Source organism: Myotis brandtii, unplaced genomic scaffold, assembly GCF_000412655.1.
Source record: "Myotis brandtii unplaced genomic scaffold, ASM41265v1 scaffold1682, whole genome shotgun sequence".
NCBI classification, from domain to species: domain Eukaryota; kingdom Metazoa; phylum Chordata; class Mammalia; order Chiroptera; family Vespertilionidae; genus Myotis; species Myotis brandtii.
In genome coordinates, this window is record NW_005356179.1 from 96,414 (window position 1) to 106,650 (window position 10,237).

The 10,237-nt window shown below is 54.4% G+C and overlaps 1 protein-coding gene across 3 annotated transcripts in view; it reads right to left on the reverse strand.

Moving 5' to 3' along the window:
* LOC102257991 (zinc finger protein 883) overlaps positions 1 to 10,237 on the reverse strand; it is an 18,713-nt gene that overhangs the window by 6,057 nt on the left and 2,419 nt on the right. The window contains exon 1 of one of the 3 annotated variants that reach the window (XM_005862848.2): positions 1,438 to 1,707. The exons of 1 other annotated variant lie outside the window; for it this stretch is intronic. In XM_005862848.2, the coding sequence (XP_005862910.1) occupies positions 1,438 to 1,509 (72 nt within the window). In that variant the 5' untranslated portion in view covers positions 1,510 to 1,707. Of the gene's footprint in view, positions 1 to 279; positions 1,416 to 1,437; positions 1,708 to 10,237 lie in introns of those variants that run through there. One more of the 3 variants, XM_014536908.1, reaches the window with a different exon arrangement.

Consider the following 10,237-nt stretch of genomic DNA (forward strand, 5'->3'; position numbering starts at 1 on the left):
GGGAAGAGACTGGACAAAAATCGTACACCTATGGATGAGGAAGGTGGGGGGGGGGGGGGAGTTAAGGGCAGAGGTTGGGGTGGGAACCAGGTAGAGGGGAGCTATTGGAAGAAAAAAGAGGAACACTGTAATAATCTGAACAATAAAGATTTAATTTAAAAAAAAAAAAAGAAAAGAAAATAGCAGACCTTGCATCCACCAAAGTCACTCTTTCCTCATATTCTTACTGATATTGTGTCTTCCCACAGCAATAGAGCAGAATGCCCAGATTGGTTGTACCTGTCCTCAGGGCCTCAAATTTAGGGTCAACACAATGGGTGTCACCAACACAGGGTACAGATAAATGTTGGCCATAAAGAGAGATGTGAGTGATTTGACACTGGTCTTGTGGGGCAATATCCTTCTTGTCCAACAAATTCTCCCTCCAAGACCCTGAAAAACATGGTATCACTAGTCGCCCTTTCGATTCCAGTCCTAGGGTGCTGAAGTCAACACTTGGTGCTACCTGTTCCACATTATTCTTCCTATCCCACTTCTCTCATACTGCTTCATTCCCAGAGTCACAACTTCAAAGACAATACATACAGGCCATGGAGAGGAGGGGATATTTTCTACTGAGCTTCTTTTCAACATTCCAACTCACCTCCTCTGTAATGTATTTCCCTCTTATCCTTCTTCCTTCCACAAGGCAGTAGAGATATTCAAGCCCAGGTGACACTGATGTGTGCTATCCCATTCCTACTGATCACTGTATCAGCCCAACAACCACAGGCAGGTGTGTACCTATATGACACCTAAATTCGGGACCTGGCATATAGCATCACGACACCCGTCTTTTCAGGAATTACCCTAAAATTGCCCATGTAGTTATCATTCAGTTATCACCAGAAATGGACTCAACCTTCATTACTTCTTTGTCAATATCAAGGATCTGTGGCCATGAATTCACACTCCCTCTCCAAGAGCACATCACTCCTTCTCCCACACCTCTCTCACACGTGCAGTCCCGTGGCCCCAGCTCCCATAGACATCTCCCTGGTCTTAGTCATTACTCAGCATGTGTGTTCCAGAGACTGCATGGCAAGTTCAAACAGTATCAACTATTAACCTGACTCTGATTGCCCACATCGAAGGCACAGCCTTCAGTTCTGCTATGAAGGCCTCCCTCCCAACTTGTTTTTTCCTTCAGCCTCACCTATTGAGAACCACATCAGATCTCAGTTATCGAGAACCCACCTCTACTGCTGCTGCACTTGATGTCCGTTCTCCACCCACAGCCTATGGCCCTCTACCTCATGGCCAGTGAGTCTCACAGATGTCCCCTCTTGTCCATGAGCAAATCAACCAAACTGGATGCAACTCACCAGGCCACACAAATGGTCACAAGAAATGCTGGTGAGTGTTTGAGAAGTAAATATGCACCAGCCACAGTCTCACCTTCTTTGAATTACTCTTCCACCTCCAATAATAATTTAAAAAAAGGTGATCCACAACTCCTCCATGGTCCATACTCTTTACTATTTTTTTAAGTAGTCGTCATCTTGAACTAACTCCTCAGAGTCCCAGATGGTCATGAACTGGTCTCTAAAATATCTCATACACTAAAAGGAAAAAGTAAAAGATTTTATGTTCCTCATGAACACTACTTTTCCGACTATGACTTTCTCCATCTCAGTTGATGGTGCTTTCATACCTTCAGGTACTAAATCCAACCTTCACATCATCTCTGATTCTTACCTCTCTCTACAATCCTCAAAATCCAGGGGCCACAGCTAAAACCCTGATGCATATGCAACTGCTTCTTCCACACCCACAACCACCACTGTGCTCCAGGTACCCTCACACTCACCAGCACTATCACAGCAGCTTCCGTCCTGGGCTTCCTACCACCGTCCTCACACCCATCCTGTGCATCAGGCTGCAGCCACAGGGAGTCTAATGAGACCTGGGACAGGTCACCTGCTCTACTGCTCCCATGACCCCAATGACCCCATCACCAGCAGAACAGAAACCCAAGTGGTCACAAAGCTCCTCTGCACTTGGTTCCTGTCCCACTGTTTCCAGTTCCTATTTTTAAAAAATGGACCCTGCTCGTCCCTGAATCAGCTTAGTCTGCACTCCAAGCCTTTGCACATTCTGGAGCCCATGCGCGGAAGGACCTGTCACACACAATTCCACTGGCTGCCAAAACCAGCTGCCACTCATCTGACCCTTGACCTGGACTTAGGATTCTGGGCTTGGTGTCCCTTCAAGGTCCCCAGGTCCAAGGTCCCCCGAGAAGAGGGGCGGACAGCCCAGGACCCCACGACCTCAGAGGCCACCAGAGAGTGAGGCCATGACATGAGCCCCACAGCCCCGTCCCCTCAGCGGCTCTGCACCCGCAGGAACCGGTGGGAACTAAAGGGCTGAGGGCCGGGCACCCACCCCAGGACCCAGGGGCTCGGGCTGCTCAGAGCCCTGGCCCCGCCCCGGGGGGGTGATGCCCGCCGCCCTCGGGGCTCAGTCCAGTGCGCACCTGCCAGTGACCTCATCACCTACAGGGTCCTCCTTCCCGCCCTCCTGCTGGCCTCTCCCGTGTAGTCTATTCTTCCTCTGAGCAGTTTTGAGAAGAGGCTAGAACCCTAACTCACACTAGGTCCCTCTTTGGTTCACAGCCACGGATGGCAGCAGCTTCCTGAAAACAAAAGGAAAAGTCCTCACACAAAACTTCGCTTCATCTTCTTTGTTGCCTTTAGGGATATGACAGACCTGGGTTCCCCCATCCTCCCTCCTCAGTCACAGCCCCACCGCCTCACACGGCTTTTCAGCCTGTCACCCTCTCCCACCCGGTCACACCACGTGGCACCCTCAAGCCACTCACTGTTCGGGTGCTGAGACCTGGGCTGCAGGCGGGACAGGCACCCACCCCCCAGGCAGGAGGGCAAATGAGGTGAGGCCGGTTGAACTCTGGAAGCAGAGAGGAGTCGGGGAGGCATGGAGACTCAAATCCCGCCGTTTGGGGGTCAACAAGCCTCAGAGACCCCTGCCCCGCGGGGCGCTGCCTCCCCGTCCCCTCCTCCTCCCGATGGACGTGCTGAAACCGGGAGCCGGCGAACAGTTTGAAAAAGTCAAAATGTCCACCGGGAAGAAGAATCCGGAAGTCCCGCCCTAACCATACGCACAGGAACCAAAACGCCCTACGTGGGCGCAGTGCTTTCTGGGTAATGTAGTTTTCTCAGCCGCCCAGCAGAGGGCTGGCTTTCCAGCCCAGGAACTTGGGGAACAAGGTGAGGTGGCGCTGCCAGGGGCGCTGGGGGAGGAGATGGGAGCAGAGGCCGGGTTCAGGGGGACAGACCGACAGACCCCCCAGGGGAGGGAAAGCGGGGGGGAGGAAGGGAGAATTCCTGACCTGGGCTCTCTAGGTGAGACTCCACAAAACAAAATAAATGTGTTGCTACCTAACAGGAACGGAAAACATTTTTGTAATTAGGCTGATGGGAACAAAATAATTTTTAGAAATCTGGACCGACAATAATATAACTAAGTGGTCCATTCTCATTTATAATCATACTACAGGCCTGGTGTTTGGGATTCGTGCACTGGTGGGGCATGGCCTGCGGGGATTGGCCCACTGTGAGATCGCTGCTCATCTCCATCAGCCAAGTGATGCTCCCACTGTGGGATAACACTGACCAGTAGGGGGCAGATCCTGCGTTGAGCTTCTGCCCCCTGGTGGACAGTGAGTGTCAGAGCAACTGGTCAACCAGTTGTTCTGGTTGTTCAACCATTTGGTCAATGGGCTTTTATTATATACGATAGGAACTGTGTGTTGAACAGAAGCTCGCCCGAACAGCCATTTATTTCCAGGGGCCACATCAGTGCTGCGACTGAGGAACTGAGAGGCCTAGACTCAGCTCTCACACCAGGTAGAGACTCTCAGCCCCACCCCTTCCTTGTTAAGGAATCGGGCTCAGCCAAGTCCCACACCTGTCAGCAGGTGCACTCCTCCCTCCAGGCGAGGCTGGACCGTCAGTCACTCTCGCACCACGTGTACAACGGATGGGGGCAGTTTTAGGTTTATGTTGTGTTCTTCTCTGATTTTCCGCGACTGGGTTGGTGCTGCTGCCAATACAGTGACCTGCTGATGGCAAAGAGTCGCTTGCTTAGCTCAGCGGCTTGAGTGGGCACCACTTAAAGCCCTCCAAACAGACAGGCCTGCCTGGGCAGTGCAGATGCCCAGGTTGTGGGCTCCATCCCCAGGGGTGGCCTGTGGGAAGCAGCCAATCCATGATTCTCTCTCATTAATGTTTCTATCTCTCCCTCTCCCTTCCACCCTGAGATCAATATACACTGAGTGGCCAGATTATTATGACCAGCCAGATTATTATGACCACCCCATCAGTACTTCATTGAAACTTCCCAAAATACTGAATATTGAAAACTTCCTAAGCAAATACTCTCAAGGTTTTATTATTATTACTAGAGGCCTGGTGCACGAAGTTCATTCACTGGGGGAAGGAGGGGTTCCTCAGCCCAGCCTGAGCCCTCTTACAGTCTGGGACCCCTTGGGAGATGTCAGGGAGCAGGCCTAAGCCAGCAGTCAGACATCCTTAGCGCTGCTGCGGTGATGGGAGAGGCTCCTGCCACAGCCACTGTGCTCGCCAGCTGGGAGCCCAGTTCCCCTGTGGGAGCACATTGACCACCAGGGGGCAGCTCCTGCATTGAGCGTTTACCTCCGTGTGGTCAGTGTGCGTCATAGCAACCGGTCATTCCACCATTCAGTTGATTTGCATATTAGCCTTTTATTATATAGGATTATTTGCATAACTAATTCACTTCATTGTACTGATAGGGTGGTCATAATAATCTGGCTACTCAATGTAAATACATTTTATTTATATATATATATATATATATAAATAAATAAAAATAGATAGGCCTGACTGTTGTGTTGCTTTTCTCTATGGAGGGATGTAGGGGGGAGACGGTTGCAAAAAGGGTTTCTGCTGGTGTTTAGGGTGTGCGTTGAACTGTGATTTGGGAGTCCCCACAGCCTCTCCAAGACATGGTAAACCTGCTCAGGGGCCAGAGAGCTGCCCGGCAGCCTATCACTTGCTTTACAGCCCTGTGCTGTGCGTCACTTTGCTCATAGACAGTCCCAGGAGCTTCCAGATGACAGCACGCTGGCACTCAGAGGATGTCTTAGATCCGTCCGTGGGGGATTGAAAGCTCTGAATGGCAGGAGCCTTCCCCAGTGGTCACTGACCTCCATTATAACAGTAGCCTGGGCATGATTTCCTCTGTTCATGTCATAATCGGGCAGATGGGTGGAGTCTGCTGTCTGTCTCCCTGGGCAGGGGTTGCTAACTGTCTGCTTCTCAGGCCTCTCCCTCTCATGCTTGGACCCCTCCGAGCACCCAGACAAGGTGTGCGGTTGGCCAGGTGAAGGGGGGTGGGTGGCAGGCAGTGCAGCAGGGAGCCTGGGCCCCCAGCAAACAGGAAGCAGACCCTGTGCTCAGCACCAGCACGCGTGCACCTGGGAGCGCGGGGAAGGTGCTTAGAGCTCAGCAGGCGCAGGAGGGCCTTGGGCTGGGTGGGGAGGGGCTGCTTTTCCAATTCTCATCCACATCCCTCAGCGTCAGGGAGAGGCTGCTGAGAGCAGGTGGCTATTCCTTCTCTTCAAGGGGTCCCATCAGCTCCAAACTAAAGTCAGTTCATTGAACTGTGAATCTGGGTGAGAAGGTAGTCATTTCTGCGGTTGGGTGAACTGGCTCTCCTGGGGCGAGGGGTGGGCAAAAGGGGAATCCCTGCTCTGGGAGTTCAGGGTCATGGGGAGCACACTGCCCCCTGGTGGAGCACACGAGTGGTGCCGGTGGCAGGGACCCTCTCAGACCAAATGCTTGTCAGAGACCAGGGTAGCTGGTGGGTTAGAGAGGCCCCTGATGCGGACACTGCGTGTAGTGTGTGAGCCCTTGCAGGCCAGTGCCCGGGACTTGTCGGTGTTCCCACGCCTGCTGCTTAGCTGGCAGCCCAGGAACAAAGTGCAGATGAACTTTTGCGTGGATGGTGTGGCGGGTTCCCGAGTTAGAAAGGCTCAGCTTCCAGTCCTGGTTCCTCCACCTGCTGGCCAGATGGCCTCTTTTAAACCTCAGTTTTCTCATCTGCAAAATGGGAGCAATGGAGCTGCCTCACAGGATTGCTATGTGCCTCTCCTGAGAGGAGACAGTGAAGCTCTAAGCAGGCCTGGCCCACAGGGTGCCAGCATCGGATGGGTGTCCTCGGGCCCTGGTCTATTAAAGACATTCATTGCTCTGGCTCTGGGGGTGCTGGTGAGCATAGCACCCAGGAGAGAATCACTGTAGTTTTCCCCATAAACGGCTGTGTCATCACAAGAGGCTGTGGGGCGCTGGCCTTGAGGACACAGAAGCTGGTCATCAGCTCCCTGCTGCCCTGGGGGGGTCCCTCACCCTTACTTCCCAGGAGTGCAGCCCCATGGTGTGAGTCAGGAGGTAGTGGGGTGAGGGCAGGTCACTGGGAATGTATCAGATGCCACAGAACTGTACGCCACAAAATGCTTAAAATGGTGAATTGTGTTGTATATATTTCATCCAAATTTTCTCCAAATATATGTATTTATTGGTTTAGAGGAAGAGGGACAGAGAGAGAAGCACCAGTGATTAGAATCATTGCTCGCCTGACTCCTGCACACCCCCTACTAGGGATGGAGCCTGCAACCCAGGCCTGTGCCCTGACCTGGAATTGCACCGTGAGCTCCTGATTCATAGGTCAACGCTCAACCACTGTGCCTCCCTCATCAGAGTCAGCCCAATTTTTAAAAGTGTTATTTTTTTAAAATATATTTTATTGATTTTTTACAGAGAGGAAGGGAGAGGGATAGAGAGTTAGAAACATCGATGAGAGAGAAGCATCGATCACCTGCCTCCTGCACACCCCCTACTGGGGATGTGCCCGCAACCAAGGTACATGCCCTTGACTGGAATCGAACCTGGGACCCTTCAGTCCGCAGGGCGACGCTCTATCCACTGAGCAAAACCAGTTAGGGCAAAAGTGTTTTCTTTTAAAGCGAAGGCTACACAGATACTCTTTGAATGAGCTCAGGTTGTGACTTAATGGAGTTTTGGGCGGTTAGTGTCCTTTGCAGCCTTGTCAGGACACAGCCTTTGGCATGTTTTCGTGTGTTCAGAGCATGGGTGTTGGTGTGTGGTCAGCACTGAGCTGGAGTTGGGGCCATGAAGGTGCGTTTGCTCCCCTGCTGAGCTCCCTGCTGCTCGGGGTCTTCAGTCTGTTGTGGCTCCAGGGTCTGTGCCGCATCCTTGCTGGGCGATGAGAAGGTCCTGTGTGATGTGGGGCCATGAGAGCCAGCGTCCCCTCCAGGTCCTTCCTGCCCCGGGAATGGGGGTGGGGGAGTAGAAAGCAGGTGGGATGCAGCCCTAGCAGCAGTGCAATGTGAGGAGGCTCCAGGGCTGAGGATGTGGCCCTGGAGGGACAGGTGAGGTAGCGCCTGGCCCCTCGCCCGTTCCTTTACCTACAGCCACGCCCCTCCTGGGACAGGAAGGGACCGGGAACCCCCGTTTTTCTCAGGTCTGTGCTCCCCTTTCTGTTCTGCATTCCCGCTGCTTCCAAACAAGGGAGGAAACCTGCCCTTTTCTGTGTCTTCCTTAGGTTTTCATCTCGTTTGGACTTCTTCAAGCCATTTATCTCTCCTGTCTCATTCTTTCTTCCGTGCCATCGTGAAATCGCACAACGAACTCTCCACCAGAAGGACCTGGCCCGGGGCTGGCAGTACTGGGCCCACGCGTCCAGAGCCTCTCCACCCGCAGACATGCTGGTCAATGACCGAGCCTGCCACCCCCCAGCAGAGCCCCCCACTCTGAGGGCTGGCACAGACCACACATCACTCTGTCGTCTCTGAAATCCTTGAATAGACAATCAGGTTAGAATTAGTAAGAAGTGGTTCCACCGTCTTGAAGTTTTGCATTGGCACCTCCATGGAAACCTTTCTTCTTAAACTCTGGGGGCTCCCCTAACGGACCCAACTGAGCCAGCAGAGGGGCCACAACAGCCTGAGGAACCCTCAGGTGCTCAGAGCAACAGCCCCCTGGGAAAAAGGGAGGGCACCCAGCTGCCCAGCCTCAGCCCCTCAGACCTAGGGCTCGGGGGGAGGGCCGTCTCAGGGCCGGGGGCAGAGAGGGGAAGGGCAGCTTCTGGAATCTGAGCTCTGACTCCACTTTGCTCTTCAGCCTCCATCCGAATCCTGGCGTTGGAGGAAGAAAACCAGACCCTCCAGGGCACAGTCCAGGAGCTGGGGGCACCTCCCTGGCCCTGCAGGAGAGCAGCGTCAAGTGCACGGAGCTGCAGGAGGAGAACTGGCAGCTTTGGAAGCAGATAACGCTGGGTGGTGTCCGGGACACATGGGCGAGCTGGGGGCCAGGTGACCGGTGGGGTGACAAGTGTGGGGTTTGCTTTAAAACCAAGTTCACTTTGTGATCTGACTGTGGGCTGGGTCGTTGGCTCCGCAGGTGGAAGAGTTGGGGATGAAACTACAGAAGGAAAAGGCCAGCAGCCAGCACTTGGAGACCCTCAATGAAGAGCTGGGGGGAGACCTCGAGCAATGGTTCAACATCATACACACCCTGAGGGCGCACAGGGCCACGCAGGTAGGGCGCATGCCCCCCTGGCACCGTGCCTGCCAGAGGAGCGTCCAGGGGAACAGGTGAGTCCTGGTCATTGATCAGTGATTCCTGGGTGACCAGTTTCCTCGCTCAGCTGCAGCTCAGACCAGCCATTCTCAGGCAGGGCAGGGAGACAGGGCAAGTATGGTCTCCCAGGAACACTGGCCATCTTGTTGATTGACAGGACTGGGGGGAGGAGAAGAGCCAGGCAGTCAGGCTGAGGGGAGGAGTGCCGGCCACTGGCGGGGTGACTGGCGGCCTCCCAGGGCTCCTTTCCCCCCTTCCCTGTGGCCCCTGGTGTTTGCCTTGGTCCCTCTGCTTCATTGGAACTGGAAGGGACCCTGGGGACACATTGGGGAGGGGGGGGTTGGAGGAGACCCCAGCCCATCCCCGCCACCCTCAGCTCTGCAGAGAGAAGCCACTCACAGAGGCTGTGCAGGCTCCTTCGAGCCTGTGTCTGTGCCTGGCGGGTGGGTTTCCCTCCTCGGGCAGCAGGACCAGCTCCAACAGGAGGCGGCGCTGCAGGAGCTGAGGAAGCTCCTGACCACCAAGCGGGAGGCCCTGCAGCAGGAGCAGGAGGCCAAGGCCCTGGCCGCACAGGAGAACGAGAGGCTGCGGCAGGAGGGAGACAGGTAACCGCCTCCACCCCTGCAGGGCAGCTTATGAATGGGAGAGTTTACATTGTTAAATCCTCAGAACCTGCTGCATATGTTGCACTGCAGGCGCGTCTCAGCTCAGACTGGCTGCGTGTTCAGTGCTCAGTGGCCACACGTGGCAGTGGCTGCCTGATTGGAAAGAGCACTTGGCCGTCCCCATGTCGTGGGCCATGTTGGACCGTCCGACGGGTGTGATCACACCGAAATGGCATCTCTGTGACATGGCCTTTTTCTTCTTTTGAGAGCAGATTCCCAGCAGTGGAGTCATAGGGGCGTGTGGTGTGGGAGACGTTGCTGATCTGGGTTTTGGGTGATCCCCCGTGTGAGGCAGACTTGGGAGGAAGAGAAATGTCACTTCAGCAGCCAGATCAAGATGTTGGCCGAGGAGAACCGGAGCCTTCTAGAAGACAGTGCGGAGAACAAAGCTCAGTGCATGTAAGGGGCGGGGCTGACCGACGCCTGTCCACACAGGGCTCCTGGCGTCCAGCTCCACGCCCAGGCCTCCAGTCTGGGCAGAGCGCCCCCTAGTACCCTGCTGTCCCAAGGGCAGGGACAGACCAACTTCCCAGCACATCATCCTGTTTCCCGGAATGGGTCTAGCTTTCTGCAAGGAGGGGTGTTTGGCCTCTGTTGGCTTTTCAAAGACACTGCCCATTGCCAGGCAATTCTCAATCTGCTTCTGCAATTAATTTCAATTTAAAAATATGACAGGGGTACCTAGGGAAGGAATCCACCTCACAGGCTGAGCCCTTTCTGTGTCTGGTTTCCCCTTGATGGGCGGGAGGAGGGCTGTGGGTGCGCCGTGGTTGTCCTCCCTCTGCCGACAGGACACACACCTGGCTGTGGTGTAGGCCCTGTGAGGCCCGCAGAACCGGTGACCCGATGGCCAGGAACCAGGAGGCGTGATGG